The 25,846-nt window shown below is 38.8% G+C and overlaps 1 protein-coding gene across 1 annotated transcript in view; it reads right to left on the bottom strand.

The window, feature by feature from the left end:
- Nucleotides 1-25,846, bottom strand: part of arhgap32b (Rho GTPase activating protein 32b) — a 125,767-nt gene that overhangs the window by 27,799 nt on the left and 72,122 nt on the right. Inside the window, exon 6 of the mRNA XM_079835623.1 lies at nucleotides 328-414. Within this exon, the coding sequence (XP_079691749.1) occupies nucleotides 328-414 (87 nt within the window). The remainder of the gene's footprint in view (nucleotides 1-327; nucleotides 415-25,846) is intronic.

Here is a 25,846-nt window from a genome sequence, read left to right as displayed (position 1 = left end):
AAATGGAAAGATGCAATGAAATCGCACAAAGATGCTCATGTATGGAAGCTTGTTTTCCTCTACGGAATAAAACACTTTTTTTACTCAGAATTGCAAGATAGATAAAAAACTCACAATTGTGAGAAATAGTCAGAATTGCGAGATATCAAAAAGCTCTCTGTAAAAGCTCTCAGTGTGTGTGTGTTTATACGTTTTTCTTGCAATTCTGACTTTGTATCTTGCAATTCTGAAAGTCACAATTACCTTTTTTTTTTTTTTTTTCAGTGGCTTTCATACCCATGCGTGTGTTTATGGACAAACATAATAACACAAGATTTTCTGTCTTACCTGACAGTAGATGTGAACCAAATACACAGGCTCTTTTGATTCCAGGCCATTCCGTGTCACTTCAGTCTGTTCATCTGCGAGGCTTAACTATAAAGAAAGATATGAAGAAAGGAATGAACAGAGAGAACAGTGCACTTTCTTTTTTTAGTGACAGCTGTAGGCTGCTAATGCTGAAAACACATAAGACATCTATCATATCCTGTTGCTATTATGAGAAGCTTTTTTGCTATTGGTGAAAAAATGACTAGCAGCGTGTGTCTCTGTTGTCAGGTGACAGCGACTGTTCCTCGGGTTTTAAGATGTATTAAATGATGCGTCACCAGCGGAGCATGTTGTATGTATATTATAAATAATAAATATAGAAGTTCTGAAACAGTGAATCCAGTGACAGACGAAGCACAGACTGAGCCATTCATGAAAAGAAGTCACTCATATTCTGATCACATTTTTTCAGTCCATCCTAGCTTTTAGTGATAATTCACACAGTGAATATCAGTATATCAGCCAGAATTTAGTCTTGTGTGCAGCATTTAAGAACTTTATAATAATTCAGAGACATCAAAAACAACAATTGTTACATTAGATTACTTTTATCAACATGGTGTGTTTTTATATATATACACCGATCAGGCATAACAGGTGAAGTGAATAACACTGATCATCTCTTCATCACGGCACCTGTTAGTGGGTGAGATATATTAAGCAGCAAGTGAACATTTTGTCCTAAAAGTTGATGCATTAGAAGCAGGAAAAATGGGCAAATGTAAGGATAAGAGCGAGCGAGTTTGACAAGGGCCATATTGTGATGGCTAAACAACTAATCTGCATCTCCAAAACTGCAGCTCTTGAGGGGTGTTCCCGGTCTGCAGTGGTCAGTATCTATATCTATCAAAAAATTGTCCAAGGACAGAACAGTGGTGAACTGGCGACAGGGTTATGGGCGGCCAAGGCTCATTGATGCACGTGAGGAGCGAAGGCTGGCTCGTGTGGTCCGATCAAACAGACGAGCTACTGTAGCTCAAATTGGGGAACACATGGCACCAGGATGCACTATGGGAAGAAGGCAAGCCGTCGGAGGCAGTGTGACGCTTTGGGCAATGTTCTGCTGGGAAACCTTGGATCCTGCCATCCATGTGGAAGTTACTTTGACACGTACCACCTACCCAAGCATTGTTGTAGATTATGTACACCCTTTCATGGAAACGGTATTTCCTGGTGGCTGTGGCCTCTTTCAGCAGGATATTGCGCCATGGCTAGGGGTGTAATGATACACCAATGCCACGGTTCGGTTCATATCACGGTTTTGGAGCCACGGTTCGGTTCTGTTTGCTGTGGATGCAGGGTTCATGGCAGGGCACCAGCAAAAATAACACTTCACACCCTGAAGAAGGCTGTCTGTGCCGCTATGCGTGGGTTGCTTTTTCACCATGTCTTTTAAATGTTCTATAATGAAATAGGCAGTAAAATAAAGGCTTTTTAATTAATTTGAAGAAGAGTGCCTTGGATTTTCTTTTTTCCACATTCATTTGAATTCCTGACCCCAAAGAGCACCTTCAAACATCTCCCTGAACTTTTTTGCCTTTCCAATAATAACACTAGATTCACTTTTAACTTAACTTAACAACAACAATAATTTAACTGATTAACTTCATACATTGGCTTCACATTTTCTTTAGAGCTGTTAGCATACCTAAGTAAACTAAAATTAAATAAATGCCTCCACTGTAGACTAGTCAGAAATAATCTACTCAATTTTACCATTATGTAAAAAAAAAAGCAAATTTATTTTATACAAATTGATGACACAAAAACACAAGTAATGTCCCATTTTAGCCTCCTTAACAAACACATACATTGTATGAATATGACTAATACTGATGAATAAATAGGCCTATAAGTTAAAGCTAATAAATAGCAGATTTTGTTAATACAATAAAGTAGCCACCACACTTATTAAAAAAATAAACAAAATAACAGTGAAAATAAAGTGGCACTTGGGGTTATGGAAACAAGAGTTGCCATGATGAATACACAATACATCGTATTGTATTTTTAAAATTCAGATTCAATACAATTGAATTTAAAAATTGTAATATTAATAAATTATTAAAAAAACTAATTTATCTCTTTCCCCGCCACTGCCGCCAGAGTTTTTAAAAAAGTTACCAGCCACAACAAAAAGCTGAGAAAATCACGTTTTTGTCAAAGACTACATCCAGATCAGATTCAGAGTAGATCGAGTCCATCAACACCCTAATGCTTGCACAGTCCTATAGCTCATCCTGGGTCCACATTTCATTCAGTAACAGTAGGCAGTTTTGATTTGTATGATGTTTAATGATCACGTTATTTTACATATGCATCTGCTTACATACGATTGCTTGGTTTTTTTTGCGTCTTCCTCGCTTGTGTTTTGATCAGGAGATTCAGTACTCATTCAGAAGATGGGTAATAGCGCCCCCCTAGCGTTTAACAGTGAAAACAAGTGTTTGGCAGGGAAGCGTTTTCTCACAAACAATGGAAAATTCCATGTTTATGGAATAAACGAGTTATGAGTTATAATAAGAAATTTATAATTTTTCGGTTTCAGTTTTCGCCCAAGTGCATCCAGAATTTTTTTGTCTCGGTTTCGGGTCAGAGGTGCCAATCTCTTTTTTTTATCCATCCGAAGCTATAGCAGCAACATTTAAAACGTCAATCTCTGTATTTAGCGCCAAAGTGCACGATTGCTGCCGACTCGCCATGCAGTAGCTACAGTCATGTCGTGTACCAATTGTGTATGTGTCTGATTATCAGGACTTGTAATGTGTGCAATGGCTCACAAGCTCCCGAGTGTCTAAACTCACAAAGTGTACGCCCGGCCTAAAAGTAATTACACACAAAGTATCTGTTTGTTGTCTCAAATGCTGTACATAACAAAAGGACTCTTTGTTGATGGGTTTTAAAATACTCCCAATTCATGTTTACAAGGGAACATGAGAAATGTACCATGTCTAACTATATATCATTCAAATAAAACAAATCCTCTTACCCTGCTCAGAGTATATTATATTCAGTGTTGGGCACGTTACTTTAAAAAAGTAATTAGTTATAGTTACTAGTTACTTCTTACAAATAGTAACTGAGTTAGTAACTGAGTTACATCATTATAAAAGTAACTAATTACCAGGGAAAGTAACTAATGTGTTACTTTTTTTTTTCTTCAAATGTTCAAATATGTCAAATAACTTGGATGCCCCCAATATTAAATATGTTAAATGAATGAATTGGACACTACATAGAATAAATTATTATTATAAAACATTGCACATTAATGTACAGTATTGTAATGTTGCTGTGGGACAATGTGAGAGACACCTATCAAATTCAATATATTATTGTAAATATTATCAGTAGACCTACTATAGTGTAAATATAGTGTAAATAGTATCAGTACTTCTTTACTACTCCTCTGGTAGTGGAGCTCACGTTATCACCTGGGTTTTTAGCCACTAATGTTGTGGCTGTGATGACGTGAGGCTTCATTAGATTAGAAATATAATTACTTGCCACCGACGTGGATAGACTCTTTCTTCCTGGGCACAAGCTGCACGTTACATAAACATATCTTACCTTTCACCTCAACGAGGGAAAAGTAGCGTTTATACTTTCAGTTTGCGAAAGCTACCTTTTTTGAAGTCGTTGGACTGTGCATATGCGTGTGCGTCATAGGTGTGTGTGTGTGTGTGAACTCAACCTATCAACCTCAACCTTGTCTCCCACCCACCAATCATCATCAGTTATGTGTACCACCCAACCCAACCCCCAACACGCATGGCTGGCGCGCACACACACACACACACACACACACACACACACACACACACACACACACACACACACACACACACACACACACACACACACACACTCGTTGCAGGTCCGACTGACAGAGAGCCTGTTCGGATGAAACCGCTTCAGTGAGCTCAATTATAGTAACGCCGCATTTTTTTTTCAGTAACGCTAACGGCGTTGTAACGGAAGAAACAGTAATTCGTTTGATTACTCGTTACTGAAAAAAGTAATTCCGTTAGTAACGGCGTTTATCTATAACGCCGTTATTCCCAACACTGATTATATTACATCATCTCAGGGTGTTCACACTGACTGTGTTGTGTGAGTGACAAATTTCTGCAGTGACTCATTTGAGTGAGTTCATACTGTGAGATAGGTGATGACCTCAGCGAGAGACACAAACATTAAAATAAAATCTTTGTCTTGCCAAACACAAAGGGTGACTACATTCTGTCAAGTGCAACTAGCCACACTCCCACATAAAAATAAACATCATGCAAAAAGCCTCTATACTAGACTAACATCGTAAACTCCATTTAAAGAGGAACAGAATGGCACATGTATCTGCTCTTTTCAATAAGAGCTTTGACAGCAGCTACTTGGACTTCAGTTGGTAGCAAAAGCATTGAGCTGGAAGGTTGCGAAACCAAGGTTGTGTATAAAAGGTTGCATCCAGGTGAATCCACTGATAAATAATTTAATTATTTATACAAATTTACCTTGAATAGTGCCTCCTCTCCATACAGCTAGTTAAATAGCTTGAATGAATGAGGTTTACACAGCACACGTACAAGCAAAAATAAAAACTCTCTCTAACCACATTGTGTTTGTTTACAACTGATATTCTGGAGATCTGATCATACGTTTTCAGGCAAGACTGTGTCAGTGAAAAGGTTGGTTATTTGCACGTAGTGTAAACGGACACTGCCAAGATTTTAAAAGGTCCCGTTTTTCGTGTTTTTTTGAAGCTTTGATTGTGTTTACAGTGTGCAATATAACATGTGTTCATGTTTCATGTGTAAAAAAAACACAGTATTTTTCACACAATTTACTTATCTGTATACTGCTGTTTTCACTGTCCTCAAAACGGCCTGAGAATTTCCTCGTTCTATGAAGTCCCTCCATCAGAAATACGTAACGAGTTCTGATTGTGCCAGCGGTTCCCGTGTTGTGATTCGACAGCAGCTTAGCTCACCGGAAAGGTCACGCCTCTTACCATAACGGGGAGATGAACGCGCTCAAACTACAGCCCCTGAAGGCCAAACAAAGGTGATTTGACTCCGGGATGAAAATAACAGCGTCTGAACGACATGGCGACAAACGCAACCAAACCAAACCGAACGCAACACTTCCTCTTCTCCACGAGGGAGCAACAAGACCACGCCCCCTTTTTCGCGTATTCTTGTGGGCGGAGGTTAGTCGACAAACTGTTCTACTGACGTAATTAAAGCAGGATGTACCAGGATGTAGTCCAAACCGGCCGTTCGCTGTAGGCTTTGAAAGGGAACTTCTGTTAAATAAAATATCTCGCTTGACATTGAACTTTGAGCTTTATAATTTTACAGGTATTATTTATGCTCTAACAGCAACATTACACACTAACTAAAGTTTGAAAAATGGGATCACGAAGAACAGGACCTTTAAACCCATGGTTTGGTGGAACGATCACATGTTGGATAGCGTGCTGTTGTCCCGGAAACATTAGGGCATATTGGCACTTACACTGCAAATGTGTCACATTAGTTTTTGATCAAAACACAATGTTTTGGACCGATCTTAAACCTGTATACTTGCAGTATTTTAATGCTGCCCACTTACCTAGTTGTTTAAAACACTATGCAGTCCTTTGGGCCAGAAATGTGCTTCTACAAGAGTCTGATAAAGACAGTCTCCATTTTGTCCCTGAAGGCTCAAACCATATAAAAAGTACCAAATGTTCCTTTAAATTAGAAAAAGACTGTGTGAACCCCGAAATCTCACCTATACGAGTGTACGGCAGTGTTAATTACACTTGAGTTCAGAAAGCAGCCGTTAGGTTGTATTCCTGTCACGATGAGTGAAAGCTCGGTGGCACTGCACTCTTTAGAGCGAGAGGATTATGCCCTTAAAGAAGGCAGGGTTACAGAGAGCTGTGAAGTATTAAATATCTGTCTCAGTGTGTGTGTGTGCGCGCAAGTGAAACTTTAGACATCTTAACAATACCACATGAAGGCCCGACTGAGCCACGGTCTGAGACTTCTGTTCATTCCACATCCTTACAAGTGAAAAGTGAAATCTAACGCTGCTGCTCTGACGCTAGCAAAGAAACAGACCTCTGACCAGCAAGGTCTATTTGAGAAGAGTGGGAAGAGATTAGAGAGAAGCACAACCAGGTGTACGTGAAATTTGGAAGCCGTGTGCTTCAGCAAGGTCTGGTCAGCAATGCAGCTCCTCGGAAAACCCTGGGTAACGTGAGAAGTAATGACCCAGTTATTCACAGCACAGTTTAAAAACCAACTCTTGAACAGCTTGCCAGTGCTGAGAAAGAGAGGTACCCTCACCACAAATGCCAGGAAAATTAACTCAGATGGGCTTCCATAACCTGAACAGTAAGGGAAATATACTTTAGCAGTGACCACAAAAGGTTTTTGATATTAAGTCCCATGAGACGCACACACAAATTAATTTGCAGACGTGGTCAGCGATCCTTGCTGTGACAGAGCGGATGGAACACTTATGAAAAGCATCTACCCTTTATGGGGATTCTTCAGCTAATCATTTACAAGCACTCGCAGGTACGGAGGTCCCTGCAAGAGTTGTTACAGAAAATCCATTTAGTGGTGTAAATCTCTATAGCGCATGGTTATGCAGCACTGATCTGAAGTACAAAGCATGAAGTCAATGGCCCTGGTGAGACTTGAAGACATTAGGTGTCTCTTAAAAGCACATCTGCAGCTTTTAAGTGTAAATAAAGTGAGATAAAAGTGAAGGTATGTCCAAGAGCAGAATAAAAGGATGGGAAAATAAAACAAGCAGCAAGCAAAAGGCGCAAAGACGACTTACAGAGGCACAACATCCCGTCTGCTTTGATTAACGCAGCATCTTTTGTTCACCCCGAGATTCCGGCTGCACGCTGGAAGCTCAATTCAGAAGCCGTACTCCAAAAACATTCAAGGATTCCCGCCTTCGACATCCATCAGTAAAGCATGTGAGAGAATAACCGGTTGTTTTTGTCCGACACAAATCCACTCGGCAGAACACAGATGTCAGTTGAGTTTCCCACCCCCTCCAGAGTGCCGTCCCGGATGAGTTGTTGTGAAGCACAAGGATTGAGGTTCCCCCTTTGGTGCTTTCCTGCAAATTTACACACAGTGAAGCGCTGGCTGGCTGGCTTTTTGCAGAAATCCAGTTTTCAGGGACTTCATTGCAGTTGTGTTTTTTTCGAATTTGTGATTAAATGCTTCAGTCCTTCTCACTCCATGTTATCTGAAATTCACTCACTTAGTTTGCTGGCCAAAAGTGGTCTGGAGAACGCATAGAAGAAAGTATGATGAAAAAAGCAGTTCTCCCTTTGCATCTGTTGTGGTGTCCTTTCACCACACACTCTCGTTTTGCCTGGTCTCCCCCCGTTCCCAACCCCCAACGCCTCCCCCATACGCAAGCTCTTAGTGGTACAGTCCCTGGGACAAAGCACAGGGCCGGTGAGCCAAAAGAAACAGTGGGGAGAGCTGTGAAGAGGGGGTTGCCCTTGTAGGAGCAGAGCGGTTCTCCAGCATGTGCCCTTCACTCTCTGCCCTGATCCTCTGGGACCAGTGCAGTCAAGAGCGAGAAGAACAGAAGGGACAGAGAGAAATGTTAGCGCTGCATTTAGAAGGTCTGGAGAATCCTTCATGAACGACAATGGCTGCTTGAGGCAGCAGGGCTGTATTGTCTGATAATCACACTATTGTAGTAGCACAAAAGACAAAGAACGGAAACAAAGAGCCTCCATATGTCTCGTACTTTGGCAGGGGGGCGTTTTCTGTTCACAGCCATTTTTAATGACCTAATTATTATGTTCGTTGATGAAGACAATAAAGACAGGTTAGGATAGTGAACTAATACAACAACTTACTATTCAAATGGTTGACCAATTGATGCAACTTAAAAAAAAAAAAAAAGGATAGCTTACCTCAAAATCATTTCCTCACCCTTATGTTTTGTCCATACAATAAAAGTCAATGGGGTCATAAAGAAAAAAAAGTTCTAAAAACAAAAACATACGTCGGACCTATTGCCTTTTATTGTATGGACAAAAAATAAATAAATAAATTTGAGAACGTAGAACAGAAAAAAAAAACAATAGGAAAGGTGAGAAAAGAAATGCCTATAGGTTTAGACATGATGGTGAGTTATTGGTAACTATTTTAATGGTGGTTAAAGGGGCATTGCATTCACACATCAAAAATTACTGTCAGTCTGCTGTCAGCAATGTGCCAATTATAATACATAATTCAAATGATTGTCCATGAGAATTGTGGTAGTTTTGTGTAATGAAAAGTTATTTAGCCTATTTGTTGAATATCTGTCCGCAAACTGATTGTAGGGCTGCGTTTAGCGTCATAATCATTAAGGTTTGATTCTGTTGGACATGATCGCGATGAAAGTTTTTTGGCTTTTAGAATGAATATTCTTACTGTTCACCTTACTGTTATCTATAAGCTAGTGTGCTCCAAAACAATGACAACATTTGTATTTAGAAGATAGAAGCGTTCAAAACTTACAGTCTCTCACTTCCGCCAATATGGATCAATGATTTTAATGACATCACGCTGCACTTCAGTTCCTCATCAGATTTTCTGTCCAATCAAATGCTCTCTAGAATCTAAAGCGTCCCGCCACTGCAATATAAATAGATGCTTAATCTGTGGCTAAAATCGCTCACTTGTTCACACATTTACTATTTTCTACATCGGTGGTTCTCAAAGTGTGGTACGAGTGCCACTGGTGGTACTCAGGCTGCCTCTAGTGGTACGCAGAGGAATCACTAAATTAATTAATGTTAAAACACAATGCATTTTAATGTATCCTTTATTTGAGTAAAGTTTTTTTTTTTTTTACATTTAAGTACAGTACAGTTTTAATTTACCTTTACAACACATTTTAATTTAATCATTATTTAATTTACCTGTATGTAAGCACAGTGCAGTGTTAATGTACAATATGTGTATTTACAATGTTAAAGTGGCTGACAACAATAAATATTCTTAGGAATAAACTGCCTTGTTTTTGAACTGTGCAGAGCTGTAGCTGAATAGTTAGGCCTACTACGCAACTGTATTTTAATGTTGGTCATTATGGTGGTACTTGGAGAGCCAAATAATGAGAGGTGATACTTGGTATAAAAAGTTTGAGAACAACTGTTCTACATGGTGAATGGCACATAGTGCACTATATAGGGGATAGGGAACAATTCCGACAGTGTAAATATGCTTTCCATTGGATTCTGGTTTTACGTTTATGTCACACGAACCTCCGCTAGTTTTTAGTTATTTGCCTCCCAATTTAAATTACACCTTAAAATAAATTTAAAAAGAAAACAATTATTTTAAATTGTAATATTTCACAATTAGGGATGTTAACAATTAACCAACGATCGATTAAATATCGATAATACCTTTAATCGTTAAAACTTAACGATCATCAATTAAGCAGGGTCATGTGATCATGCTGCTCAACCGCAAAACACACACAAGGAAAAATTAAGCAAGCGCACCGGAGTTATGTTTGGTTTCAGAGACATATTGTATTAGAGGTTATATTTGATCATTTAATTAAATAACTTTTTTAATAATCAATCACATTGACTCATTTTACAATCCTACTAGCTACTACTTTATTCAGATTAAAAACCCTTCTCATTAATTTGGTGAGGAACATGGCGTTTTGAACAGCATTTACAATGTCATGCTGTTGACTAAAAGCCACTGCTGTAGACTCATATTGCAGTATTAAAGCTAACAATTAATCGATCGCTAATTTAAACGATGATCGATCATGGGAATTTGTGTAACTTGACACCTCTATATTTCACAATATTACTGTTTTACTATATTTTTGATTAAATAAATGCAGCTTTGGTGGGGTATTGGAGTTGTTCAGACAAAATCACTAAATGAGTCTAAATATATATTTATAATAAAGCTAGAGTGGGCCAGATGTTGTCCGATTAATGTGTATACATGCGGGACAAAGCCAAGCTACAAAGAAATTATCTTGGTTAGTCCAACTTCGCAAAAACCAGATTGGCACGATTTAAGATTACACATTTTAAAATTATGGCTTTAGTCTGACTGAAATCAAACTTTTAAAGTACATGCAACTGTAATTACCTGTATTTGGTTGTTTTTGAAAGTTTAAGGTCTAATGATGATAAGATGTGGTCTAAGGCAGTGACTGTGACAGAAGTACAAAGATGAGCACACAGATACATATTTACACATCTTTCAGCCGTAAATCAGTGGAGGGAACAGAGAAAAGCAATGGGTCACTCCAAATTACGTCACTTGTGCCATCACAGCACATCTGAGGGTGATTAAAAAGATTTTCCTGGAGTGTTGTGAAATGCGGCAGCCAACCACACGGAACGCAAGAGAGATCCAAGAGTCCTGCTATTCAACCTGCAGAAATGAGAAATCCTTCCCTGGAGTCCCACTCGCTCAGAAACACATGGCTGCTTCAGTGTGAATGTGTGGGTTTGAGGAGGGAGGCTGGCTGGTATCAGATGTGTTTGAATGATTTCATGGAGGTGGAAGAGGTCATGCAGACCAAAACAAATATGAGCGTTTAGAGACTTCAGCTGAAATGCGAAGATGAGTTTAAAAATGCCTTGGTTTAAATCTATGACATATGATGTACCATTTGCTAGGATAACAGAGTATGTTCCAGCAAGATTAGAAACGCATACAATGCAAGTTAACAAACAAATCATTCTCCTGCAAAGTTACACAACGATGACCTTTGAAAGGGCCAGAATTGTGGTTCCACTGAATAAAGAAATGCCAAGTCGTATGATTATTAATTTACTCACTAATGTGTCTGGATGAGCTGCAAAAGAGCATTCTTAAGGGTGGACACATTCCAGTGGAAGATTTAACACCCTCAAGAATCCATTTCCATAACAAATCCAGAGGCCGAGTGTGGAAAATACACATTCCTTAAATGGAGAGGAATTCACTACGGATGGGACAGGATTAGTCAATTAGTGAGGTTAAATCGTTTATTCTATATTATTCTACTTCAGCATATAAATGTTGAAACTGAGCTAGTCAAGAATTGTTTTCCATAATTTGACACTTGGTAAAATAATTAATGATATTCTAAATTATGGGTCATTTCAGTCACGTTTCACCACACAAACAGTTAGCATGCTAAAACCCTTTCTGCAAGGACTGCAAAAACAGGTTCTGTATCTGTAAATTTCAAAGCTCAAAAGGACCATGTATAATACAACATTTGTAAGAAATACCAAAGATAATATCTTAAAATTCATTCCATTTAAAGCGTCATGAACCTACATCAAAGTACTGCTTTTGTAACAAATTGCAAGACAATTTCCATTAGACTTTAAAATGAGCTGCTATTATGCATAATCTAATAGTTTTGTGCAATAAAATCTTATAGTAATTCTGTTTATGTGTTTGTTGAATCAGAATATATCGGTTATTCTATTGAAGGGCTGTGATTAGTGTACACTTGTTGCTAAGAAACATGTGTGATTAGTGTCTATAAAAGTGAAGTGATGTGAAGGGCAAGTATGATAACCCATTCTCATAATTTGTCCTCTGCATTTAATCCATCTAAGCTAGTGCACACACATTAGGAGTAGGGCTGGGTATCGATTCAGATATTCGGTTCGATTTCGATTCGCAAACTCTCAAACTGATTCGATTTCGATTCTCAATTCAATTTAATTTCGATTCTTGATTTAACTTAATGAATATAGATTTAATACAAATACTATATTTATAAAAAAGAACAGCGAACAAGTTTACAAGTGGGTAATTCAAAATAAATTAAGAGCCACAAACCTGTATATTAAACTCTTTTCATTTTAGGTACACTTGTGTACATTAAAACAAAACCCATCTCTATATTTCAAATGCATACGATTATGTTAAATACAATACAATTGTGTTTTTATGGATATTTTGATACATTTATTCTAAAACATAGAAAGGATATTGGGTGATTTTCAGCAATTTTCAGTAAAGGACAAGCATTTCTTGCGATTTAGCCGACCATCATTCAGACTCTGTCCGGTTTTATGAAGGCTTTTTCCTCCAGGGGCGTCTGTGCTTTGATTCGTGCCCCGGATGATGCATTATATTTCGTCACCATCTCTGTTATTTGCGTGCCTTCCTTAGATGCGATTGCCATTCGATTTTTTCTTTGCAACAAGCAAATATGCGATACCGGGCAGGATTGACTGGAAACCCCCGGGACAGAGAACCAGGGCAGATGGAGCGAGACCAGTTGAAACTTTAACCGGCTATATCTCGGAAACGCGCCGGCGAAACCGTCTGTAATTCGGGTCGTAGTGCCTGACGAGGCCTTTCAAGGATCAAAAGTCTGGATCCCTCTGCACCACTCGTTACTTTTCATACACAAGAAGCGCATTCCTGGACACAAGAAGTTGCCGTGGTAATTAACAATACCTTAACGTGCTGACTTATGTGGACTAACTTTTATTTGAGGAAATCAGTTTATAATATAAGCTAAGCTATTAGGTTTGAATTTTTGGTCCTGCACTGTCTATTGACTGTTGATTTTTCATTTGTGAGGCGCCATTTAAGCACTGAATGAAGGAATGACAGGCGCAACTCTCGCTCCTTTGTAACATTGCGCAAGGCCAATAAGAGGGTGACATCTAGTGGAGAAGACTGGTAATTAGATTTACGTTAATTTTATGTTCAATTTTTACGAAATAAATATGGAAAAAAAATTGATTCTTGGCCTTTGAGAATCAATTTTGAATCGACCACATTTTAAAAAACGATTAATCGAAAATTAGGCCCTAATTAGGAGCAGTGAGTAGTAAACACAGCAAACCGTGGACACACACACCCAGGTTCAGAGAAGTGGGCAACCATTCACTGCAGCGCCCGGGGAGCGATTGGGGGTTAGGTGCCTTGCGTAAGGGCACATCAGTCATTTCCTGCCGGTATTGAGAATCAAATCCACGAACTTCAAGTCCGACTCTAACCATTAGGCCACAAATGCCCCAAAAGATAACCCTAAACCAGCCTAATTATACAGTGGTTTCTTACCACTTTTTTAGCCAGTTACCTCAGCCATACACATCATGTGACTAATCACTTTGGAGTCACAGGTTTGGCTGATGGAAACAAGAACACTAACTAATTAGTCCCAAATGAGCTGAAATGTTCAAGACAAGTCCACACTTGAGAACCCTTGGTTTTACACATCCGCTGAAAAATTGCTGCAGATAACCAATCATAATTCCCCCTGAGTAATAAATTACCTCCAAACCTACATTTTAGAGCAGGAAGAAATCAAGAAAAAACTGATTCTGTGGCCACAGTGCCAACATGAACTATGGCACAGGACACAGCATCATCCACTGGATCATACATTAAAACAAGACTCTTTCTCTCTCTGAACAGCTATAAATATTATAACATTAAAATCCACTAGTGACCTAGATCATCCAGATCTGCCTGAACAGAAGTTGGGCATCCTTCCAGCCTTGCCATGGTAAATCCTTTACATGATTCCACAAACCACACTTTGAGAGGACATTCAAGGAAATGGGATGTCACTGAGATGAACACTTCCTGTGAGATCAGTCAAGAAACTGTACCATAACCTGTGGCCAGATTAATACATTTCATATTCTAGAGTGATAATACAAACAAAATATTACTGTGCTGAAAGAAAAAAAAAAGTCTTTTCTGTGGATAGGGCGGGACTGCAGAGGTAAGCGCAGGTCTATGCGTCTATAGTGGTCTTCCCACACGCTCTCCAACCTAAGGGGGGGGGGGGGGGCGGAACAAGTGGTATTTTTGTCAGGCTGCAGAGTGGTTGTGTTTTTGAGTGCTATGCCCTGTGGGCAATAGTGGAGTGCTCCATTGTTTCATTGCAGAGGAGGGACCCAGATACAGCAGTGCCTCAGAGGATGACATAACCAAGCAAGGTAGCGTTGAAAGAGTATAATTTGGATGAGAGATTGAAGTCGATAAGATTATAAAACACAGAAGAGGGTAATAAACTAGAACTATAAAACGTTGTTGGATGACCAGTCATGACCCATCTTAGTGAAGTTGACAAATATTTCTTATATGTACACTACTGCTCAAAAGTTTGGGGTCTATAAGTCACTCAATTTAAAGGACAACTCCAATGAACCTAGGGGTAATTAACACATGGTTACCGAGTAGATCGTTCTCTGGGATGTGTTTTCATGAAAATCGAATGTAAAGAGTTTTATCTCTAAAAACAGATTAGCTTATAACGCTAGTTTATGGGGCACAGAATAAGTAAAATTAAATTGCTAGTTAATACCACTAACAAGGCTCAAAATAGCCTCACACTAACACGGTAGCATAATGAGGGTCCCTACATGCAAACCAAAGCATTGAGAACTTTGTAAGTGTACAAACAGTTTAATAAGAAGATACTTTATAAAGACAGTACATTACGCGTATACAGACAGGAGCAATCTTGGAAAACAGTCTCGACTTTAGTCGCAGTCTTTAGTCACATTTTATCAATTTATAGCATTTAAAATAAATAAATAAATAATAGTATTAATTTCAATCAAAAAAACAAAAACAACAACAACAAAAAAAAGTTTGAATGGTAGAATTTAGATCGAGTTTTAGCATCGTTAAAGGGTAAAGGCCCTTTCACACCGGACTTTCAAAACACTGATTTCAAAACAAGGCATCATGAAGCTTCGAAGCGTTATGAATCAGTGAGTCGATTCAGCGGTTTGAATTGCCAAAGTCACGTAATTTCAGCAGTTTGGCGGTTTGACACGCGATCCGAACCATGATTCAACTTGCTGATTCATAACGCTTTGAAGCTTCATGATGCCTTGTTTTGAAATCGGTCATCATGATATAAGTCGTATATTTAGGGTTTTTTTGCGCACAAAAACTAATTCTCGTCACTTTATAAAGTTATTGTAGAACCACTGTAATAAGATGGACTTTGTAACGACGTCTTTAGTACCTTTTATGGAGAGTGTAACGTGCATTGTGCCAATGGAGGCCTTTCTGAGCGATCGGATTTCAACTAAAATATCTTCATTTGTGTTCCGAAGATGAACGGAGGTCTTACGGGTGTCGAACGACATGAGGGTAAGTAATTAGACATAATTTTCATTTTTGGGTGAACTAACCCTTTAAGTAAAAGCTCATACATAGATTAGTTACGGTTATTATTTATCTGTAATTTAATCAAAGGATTAATCAACTATTCTGGAGAAAAAAAAAGAAAGAAAAAAAAAAAAAAAATCAATAGATTAACCAGGATTAATCGATTGAAAAATTTTTTTTTTTGTTTGTTCCAGCCGTAGTGACATTTTATAATGTCTAAATATAAATCAAACAGCAAAACGTGAAAATAACTATATTAGGGAGTGAAAACGGCAAATGAGCCAATGAGTGATCCTCTGCAGCCCTCTACTGGTTATAGTGGTCTTTTAAAATGAAAATGACATGTATGTTTTCCACCAGGTGGCAGAAATCTTCCACTTAAGCATGGAACATTTTCCATGAATTATCTCTATTATCAATAAAAATTAAAGCAGATCTTCTTTAAAGTGAATAATACATATAAATGTTCCCATTTCATATATAAAAAAATAAATCAATTACAATAACCAAAACAAATGATCATAAATCCCTTCAAAATTGATTAACTAAAAAGTGAGCAAAATTATATGTAAAATAATTTAATGTGTAAGTAAATTACCTCATCATCCAGATATAATTTAATAATTACAGCGGGTAAGTCATTGACTTGCATAAAGTTGTTTTCTGTAAGGGTTAGTGTTAGGAGATAGTATCAACTACGGGGCTTCAAAACTGATCTTGCACATCCCTCAGCAAATGTGCGAATGCGTCCCTGTGTGTACTAAAGAGCTTCAGACTATCAGGAACAGTTCCGCACTGTTAATGATTTAGGCTAGTTTGTCAGCTCAGCCCTCAGACATATAAAGGTGCTTGCACAATGAAAACAAATTGTACTGCACAGATCGATAACAAAGCCAGCTCAGCAGCTAGTAAACATCCCAAAGAGATCTTACAACATGGTTTCTTCAAACAAGGTCCACACCAGTACAAGAGCAGAAGCTATCAGAACAGCACATCACGTGACACAGGTACAACAGCGCAAGGTTAAGCCAAACATGTATTCTAGTTGCATGCCGCCTGCGTGACCAGTGTTTCTACAGAGAGGAAGTGGCTGCAAGTATCTATTTACAAGCAGCAATGCTGAAATGCCATTAGATGGACTGCATGGGGTGAATGGGTTAGTCTGGTGCTTTACAGAGACATTCTTCAGTAAAAGGCCCTCTTCTGAGACTGCTGTCAATTGCAAAAGCAGCTTGATTCCTGAATCAGCATTGTTAATGAGTAGAGGGCACGAGGCAGGGCTAGAGGGAGATTGGAAGGGTAGTCGGGATCCCTTCCTCCAAGGTTTATTTCACAGGCCATTTCCTCCTGAAATCTCTACCCACAATACCAGCTGAGGCATTTTGTCATTAACAAAGCATACATGGGGTCAAATGACTGACATGATTTATGAGGCCACACATGCACACACGGTTGGGCATATATGCATACTGCAGTCTGAGATGCTCTGATGGAGAGAGGGGCAGGCCACATGGGACGTCATGGCTTGACTGTGCACAACTCTTTGGGGTTTGTGTATCCACAATGCTGACTTGGCAACTGTTATGCAAAAAAGTTAAAAATGATAAGAAACCCAGCTTGCAAAATTAATACATTTTAATGCAAAATCTCACACTGGAGAGCTTGCCAAATATTAAGTCACAAGCTGCTTTCCACTTCACAGGGTATTTATGCAGTGTTTTCTGCTACTACACACCAAGCAAGGGATATGTAGAAGTTCAAATGTACAGGTTTTGCAAAATAAAGTGGAGTGCCCTGCAACACCACACACAAATAACACTAAAGTTGCGCAAATTAGGGATTTCAAGTATGAATGTACATCATTAGGGGTGTAATGATACATCGTATATAGAAATATCAAAATGTGACAATATGTTTAGTTGATTTAAACAATTTGATTGCTGCGATACGGAGTTAGTTTTATCCAAGGCTCAGCTTACTGTATTTATAAGGTATAATTCACCCCAAAATGTAAATTCTGTCATCATGATCATGTCGTTTCAAACCTATAAGATTTAACTTCAAAACTCAAATAAAGATATCTTTCAAGAAACCAGAGAAAGCTTTCTGTACCTCCATTTCTATTTCAAGTCCATTCCTCTCAAACTTAAAAGATCAAAAAACAAAATGTCAAAGGCATCATAAAAATAATCAATCGAGTGGTCAAATCCAAATCTTCTTAAGAGACCGTGATGAATAACAGATTTACAACAAAGTGCATACTGTAGTGAACACGGACGTTCAAATGCTTGCGTGAAACGCTAAAACATGAGTGAGTAAATGCAGAACTAATCACTTACAGTTTGGAAATAGTCATTCTGACTGAACGGGTATGCTCCATGAGATTTGGATTGTCACTTAAAATAGCTGAATAACCTCTGAAGTCTATTTGCCGGTGCACTACTGGAAGACTGGTACGCACTCAATGTGGCAAGCGATCAATTTATCATTAAACAGGATAGGTTAAGGTGTGCAAATATGCATAAAAGCCTGTTAAAAGAAATAAAACACAAGAGAGTACTCTGTGAGAGAGTGCCTACAAATATCAGACCCCAACAAAAATTGGAAAGAGAGCCATGCATTAAACAACCAAGAACTAAACGGTTGGAGTTTTCATGTGTGAAAATGAACTCCTGGAACAGATTAGTTTTATGCTGGAACACAAAATATAGATACTCAGTCAACTATGAGGCAAAATTAAACAAAATATTTCCTGTCTCATAAATCTAGCAATGTTAACAAAGCAGATGCTATTTCCTATAACTTGCCCATTAGCACCAGATGGTGCTGATCAACACATCAATATTGCCCTAAAATAAACAGCTGACTGGTCCAAAGCAAGATGAGAATCCAAGCTTTCATGGTCTGTGGTGGGAATGAAAAACAAGCAGAGAGTTTTGTTTTAGTATTCCGTTCATTCAAGAGCCTTTAGTTGCAAACACAACTACCACCCACTCCTTATTAAACTAGTTGATTTGATAAAGAGTGTCATGCTCTGGACTTGCTGTTACGTGACTCAACTTCAGATTTACATTGGAGGGCATAAGCAAGTGCTCATGTCACTGTGATGGCTGAACAGTGACAGCAGCCATACTGGCCTGTCTGACCTGTGGGTTAGAGGCTGTATCGCTGCTCCAGGATGCCTAATAGCTCAGGAATGAATGTGTCATGTGCACCAGCTGAGGGGTAAGAGAATTTGACTTTCTCCACAGGCAATATAAATTGACTAAGAGATGTGATAGATTGTTAGAGAGACAGAGAGGGTAAATAATAATAGTCAAGCTATGGACGGTAATTCAAACAGCCTGAGACAGAGCCGAGAATAGCACAATATGAGCCCTGCTGTTGAGAAGCACACAAGATTGATGTATAACTCGCCGGCAACTAAATTTAAGAGGATGAGAGAGAAAAAGTGTTTTGTGTCATTTGAACAATCCAGCTTCTGATGGTAGCTGGTTTTACATACAGCTAGTCAAAACTGGTCTTAACCTGGTCCTAGTTGCTTTTGGTGGCTGATCAGCCGGTAGACCTGTACCTGGCTAAGCTAGTTAACATTGTAGCAAAAAAACAGCTTAGATTCCTTGACTAGCTAGTATGACCAGGTTTCTTCCAGCAATGGACTGTTTAGCCCTAAAACTAAGGATGCACGATTTAAAATTTTTGGCAGATACTGTATTTTACTGAATAATAATTTTCATCGTATGGCCAATTAGGGGTATTAGCCAATATTAAAATTTTCCATAAATGAATAAATAAAACAAATCTAAAAAATGTATCGTTTTAAATGCTAAAAGTTAGTTGAGACATTGTAATGCATAGTATGTAAAATGGATATCCAAATATGTTCTCAAATCATTATTATTTTTAATAAATAGTGTTATAAAAAGTGTTAGATGAGGAAAAATGTAATTTAAATGTATATAATTCAAATGTAAATGTGGAAATAAGCACGCACAATTACTGTGACTTGATGACTTGTATAGGATCAATACGCCATGCACTCCTTGCTAAAATACCATTTTAAGACCATTTAAAGAAAATTAAGGAATAAATTAAAGGGAACATAACATCAATATGTTGTCTAAACGTAAAACTTTGAAAATACAATTTCCAACAGATCTCCATAACTTTCAACTTATTTTTACAAAAAAATTGCTTAAAGTTTGAGATAAGAAATCTTGTGAATGTGATTTTTATGAACCCATTGGCAGATATTTGTTGTTCTTTTAAAATCATAAAATCAACTTAATTCAAATGCAAGTTATTTTCATTCCCATTGACATGATATTCGTTCTGGTTTTAAGCATAAACGTACTTAATTTTGTTTAATTTCTCAGATTTTTTTAATTCCATTTTTATGTATGGATTCTGTGGTTCCGTCCACAATTTCTGCATCACAGAAATCATAGGGCCCTAATTGAATGCCATGATATTGAATACAAGACTTTCTGCTCCAATTTAGGACATTGAGGCCTTATATTGTGGAAGGTGAATTTAAGACTTTAAGACCCGTGGAAACCCTGGAAAGACTTTAATATTCTAAAACAGGAGCAGGTGGAACCGATTTGAGACAAGCAAGCATACATTATAAAGAGATGCACGATGGACCACAACAAATACTGGGCATTGAGCACATTCCCTGGCACAGGCCCGACCCAACGAAAGCTCTGGGTCGAGGGGTCGTATATCCAGAGAGTATACTGAGTAGCCTGGAGCAGAAAATGGGGGAAGGGATAGTGGCACACTAAAAACACAGCCATTGCCCTCACTCATTCACCAGCAGGGAGGGCTATGGAAACTATTTCCTCCGGTACCAGTCTCAGAACACTGGTACAACAAACACGTGTCATCCACACACATTTCCGAGCGGCTGGTGAACTTAAGACATATCTGTAATTGAATCCAAGTTGTGCTTTTGTCTTCAACTGGCTGTGGTTAGTGGACGGTGCCAGTTACCACACTGCTGCAGTACAAGGCTGAGCAATGGCCATGAATGGCTCCAGAAGACAAGCCCTCCATTGTGTGCAAGAACAAACCAAAATACAATTGGCGGCCGTATCCAACAACACAATTTAGACAAATGCAAAGTCACCTCCAGAGCTTTAAAACACAATTGTTTAAATGTCATGCAACATAAGCAGAGGAGGGCACAAAGCATTTAAGAAAACCTAAACCATGTTTTGCTAAAAGCAATGTCGTATGACCATGACCATGTACAGCAATGTAACAGTAAAATCAATGAGTGATGCTACAGGCAGAAGGGTCAATGCCACGTGAGCAATGCAGCGATTATTGCTAAACGTTTTGCTGTGGGGGACATGAACAGTGGCACACATTAATATGGGCCACAGCTTCAACAATCGTTCAACCAAGGCCTAAAACTAACACCAGCCAAATGAGAGTAAAAATCAGCAATTGAGAGAGTATATAAAACTGTGTCACTTGGTTTTGTGTATGTACAGATCCAAAGCGCACCCAGAAAGCCAAGTCTCAGACAACGCTTGACTGAGGCTAAACTGAGCTCTCTTTTACGTCCATAAAATTATGTAAAAAAAATAGTGAGTATCCTAGTAAACATAGTCAGTTATGACTTAAGTGAATGTAAACAGTTGAGAAAGTAAACGCATGTGTACAATATCAGTAGCCTGACAAGCCAGACCCACATCAAGATGTTGGGTCTGGGAACTCACCATTGGCATGGTTCAATCCGAGGGGCGGGATAAACGGTTGTCTTTCAAATTCCCTCTGCACGTAATAGGATAGCGCTACAACCAACCAGAGCAATGAAGAAGGTGAAGCGGAGCTAGTTGATGGATTAAACTTTTGCAATATCCGGTCGGCAAAACTCCGAACACATCTTCCTTTCTTAAGAATGACTTCAGTGCCGTTCTTTGTTCTTTTCTCAGAGAAAAGCTCAACTCCAAGTCTTCCAGAGTCGCGGCCAAAGCCGATTCGAAAGACGAGTAGCACGTGGAACCGCCACAACTCTGCCGTCATTATGTTAAGCCCGCCCACCGACTCTATAAACATTGTGATTGGCCTGACCAGAGTTTGGTTTTTCCAGCTCGCAACCCAACAAAGAGTTGCTAGACTACCCTGGCTGCAAATTAGATTTGCTGCCGCTAGGGTGCGTCTGGATTTCTAGGCTACAATATCAGTATATTAGATGCTGTTTTTGAACTTTCTATTCATCAAATAAACCAGAGAATCCAGTTTTCACAAAAATATTAAGCAGCACAACTTTGTACAAATGTTTCCAACATAAGAAAGGTTGGTAACACTTTACAATAAGGTATCATTCGTTAACATTAGTTAATGTATTAAACAACAAGAACTAACAATAAGCAATATCATTTGTTACAGTATTTATTAATCTTTGTTAATGTTAATAAAAACATAGTTCTTCATTGTTAGTACACTGTGTTAACTGTTAAAAACACCTTTAAATTTAATAAAGTTAAAATCAAAATTGTTAGAGAGACAGAATTTAATACATGTTAAAATTAACAAACTAAGATTAATAAATGTAGTTCATTCTTAGTTTATGTTAAATAAAGTTGACCTCATGTTAACCTCAAAAATTGTTGCTGAAATGTTTCTTTAGCAAATTAAAATGATTTCTGAACAATCATATAACACTGAAGACTGGAGTAATGGCTAATTAAAATATATTTAAATAGAAAACAGTTAATTTAAAATAAATTGTAATAATATTTCACTATTACTGTGTTTACTGTAGTTCTGAACAAATAAATATAGCCTAGGTTAGCATACAAGATCTTACCAACACCAAACATTTGAATAGCACTATTTTTAAATCAATGTTATTTTTTTAAACCAATGTCATACTCAATGTAATAAGGTAAATGAGCATGCACAAATACATCTCAAATCAGCCGATACCAATACATTTTTAATTATAAAATCACTGATATATCTATATCGTGCATCCTTAATTAATCAAATCAGGTTCATGGCTTTAATTCAGTAAAAAGATGTGTGGACAACAGTGTTTCTCTTGAGCCATTTCTGAATGCAGAGAAACCCACTCATTCTGCTGCTTTTTTGGGAGTATCAGTGAATGATCTGCCTGTAATTACAAACCATTCATAAATCACCAGCAGAAGGATGACATGCTTCTGGTAGAATCTCAGCAAATACGGCTGATGTATCCGTGCCGGCTGATGTATCCGTGCCAGCTGTTGTTGTACAACTGCAAGCTCCTTCATTCAGGGATGTAAAGGACTTCTCCGAATTTAATTGTGTTTTGTGCATAAACCATGATTATGAAGCAGAGTAAAGAGAATTTTTTATGTTCTTCATTGTCGCCATGGTACCCTGCTGCACTGGTTGGTACGAACTGGTACAATAAGAGAAAGGAGCTGCCGCCCTCTACTGGACGCCAGTGTGGGCTACAACCTGCTGCACCTACACAATGATAGAACGACAATAATCTATAAAGAGCATTGCAGAAATGACGACGCTGCAACATGTGAATGCAAAATAGATGCCTCATATTTCAGTTTTCCCAGGGCAATTCCTCCAAAAGCAGGATTACTCTTCAGTGTGAAGGCCCCCTGAAGAAACCACAGCTTCACTCCCTCCCAATTGTCTGGCCCTCGACACCATGCCAATCTATTTTCTCATTCTGTGAGCGCTCCATTATACCCTTAATCCCAAACACAGAGGCACAGAGATCTCCGACACTGTCGCACCACCCCACCTCCTGTCCCTACACAACAAGGCGCTATTCAGCATTCCCACCAATCCTTTTAGGCTTTCACTGAGCCTTGATACAGTTTATAATGAGAAATGTAAAATATGTGAAAGGGAACAACAATTCTGAAAAGACACTGTGAAGAAGCTGAATCTATTCACCTAGTCTGAAGAACAAAGTTTTCCTTCCAACATCAAAAGATGTCGCAAGTAGGAACAGCATATTGGGTATTATAGGCTCGCTGCTGCTGCTTTTTTTTTTTTTTAGCATCTAGCAACATAAGCGTCATGTTCTAAAATGTAGTCAGGTTAAAAATAGTTCTTCAAAAAACACCCTGTTTATCTGTTTTTGAAAGGGAGAACGTGTCCTGTGAATGCCCTCTAATCCTCTCCAGAGTGTCAAGCTCTGTTACTGCCTCATACCGAAAGTCATCATGCACAGTTCTGACCTAAGCTGTCACACTTCTCTAACCTAGTGGTTCCCACCCTTTTTCTCAGGGGACACAAGTCATATGCTTCACGAGTCATATGTTTCACAACAAGTCATATGCTTCACAACAAGTCATATGCTTCACAACCACACCTTTAAAAGTAAACTTATGCGTAGATAGGCTTTTGAAACAGATAGAAGTATTAATATAAATTTTGCTTATCCTGTTTAATTGCTTGCCAGTTCATCTTTACCAGGAACCCTATGTCTGCATTTTTTTCGTTGTTAAATAAGCAGCGATTTTATGAACATAATTGCAGACTTTCAATCTCGCATGTGCATTTGTTTTGATCACAGCCAGTTCACTGAACAATAAGAATTTTTATTCAGTCTGATATTTTCTCATGGTTCTTGCAGCTAGATTGAGCTCAGCAGAATTGAACAGAACACAAGGGACTTTTTAGAAGTATAAACTACTTTTAAATGGAAAATTACACAGGAAAAAGCACCCTTATTTTGACCATCTATGAAAGACATTCGTTTATTAGCCTGGATTTGAACATGATTGAGTAAAATCATTAGCTTCTCTAAAATCAAATACACTCTTCGACCCCTTGGACAGCCCTGATGGGGGTGACAAGCTGATCTAACCAAGCCGACCTCAAAGTATCTTGCAAAAATACCTCAAATTAAAAATGAGGCCACATTTTAGTCTATTAGTGTTTAGCTGTTACTAAACTTACATCAGTGTGAATTTTTCTGTGAATATTTAAGTGAATATCATTGATCATCTCCTAACAAGGTCACATTTTAAGTTCTGGGTAGATTAGATGGTAAGCAAACAATCAGTTCTCATAACCAATGTGTTGGATGCAGGATTAAAATGGGCAGGAATAAAGATGTGCGCTACTTTGACAAGGGCCAATTCGTTATGGCAAGTCTACTGGGACAGAGTTTCTCTGTAATGGCAAGGTTTGTGGGTTGGTCCTGGTCAGCAGTGGTGAGAATTTTCCAACAGTGATCCAAGGAGGGACAAACTATAAACCCGCAACAGGGTGTTGGGTGCCCAAGGCTCATCAATGCACGAGAGCAACAAAAGCTATCCCGGGTAGGTCTGAACCGACTGAAGGTCTTCTGTGGCACAAGTCACACAAAATTCGAATGATGGTTATAGGAGGGATATGTCACAACACACAGTGCATCGACACTCTGCTGCGTAGCCACAGACCAATCAGAGTGCCTTTGATGACCTGTCCACCATCGAAATTGCCTACAATGGGCAAGCAAGTGTTGGAACTAGACCTTGGAGCAGTGGAAGAAGGTTGCCTGGTCCAATGAGTCCCATACATCATATGGACGGCCGTGTACGTGTACACAGTTTACTTGGGGGCATGATGGCACCAGGATGCACTGTAGGAGTGTGATGGTGATGCTCTGGGCAATGTTCTGCTGGGAAACCATGGGTCCGGCCATTTATGTGAACGTAAAGTAGACATTTGCCATCTACCTAAACATAGCTGTAGGCCAGGTGAATTCTCTAAAACTCTTTCAGCAGGATAATGCACCCTGCCACACTGCGCACATTGTTCAGGAATGGTTTGAAAAACATGATGAAGAGTTCAAGGTGTTGCTCTGGCCTCCAAATGACCCAATGATCTCCAATGATCTCAATCCAATTGAACATCTATGGGATGTGCTGGACGAACAAGTTTAATTAATGGCGGCTCCACCTCACAACCTACAGGACTTTAAGGATCTGCTGCTAATGTCTTGGTGTCAGATACCACAGTACATCTTCAGTGGTCTTGTAGAGTCCATGCCTCGCAGGTCGGCACTGTTTTGGCAGCATACGGAGGACCAACAGCATATATACAATTTCCTACATTTAGTGAAGATGGATGTCACCTAAATAAGAGCAAACTCTAAAACCTTTTTTTCTCAGTGTGAGACACGGTGGTGGACAAAAGTGAATAGACTGAAACAGATGCAGAAAATACACACTCTTGCCGTCACAGTGAGTCTTTCTGTCACACTTCTGGTGCAGTTTCAGTTGAGATTAGGGGTGTAACGGTACACATATTTGTACCGAACCGTTTCGGTACAGGGCTTTCGGTTCGGTGCACGCGTGTACCGAATGCAA

This window comes from Gobio gobio (genome assembly GCF_949357685.1).
Source record: "Gobio gobio genome assembly, chromosome: 14".
Lineage (NCBI taxonomy): Eukaryota > Metazoa > Chordata > Actinopteri > Cypriniformes > Gobionidae > Gobio > Gobio gobio.
This window is presented reverse-complemented; position numbering and strand designations above follow the sequence as displayed.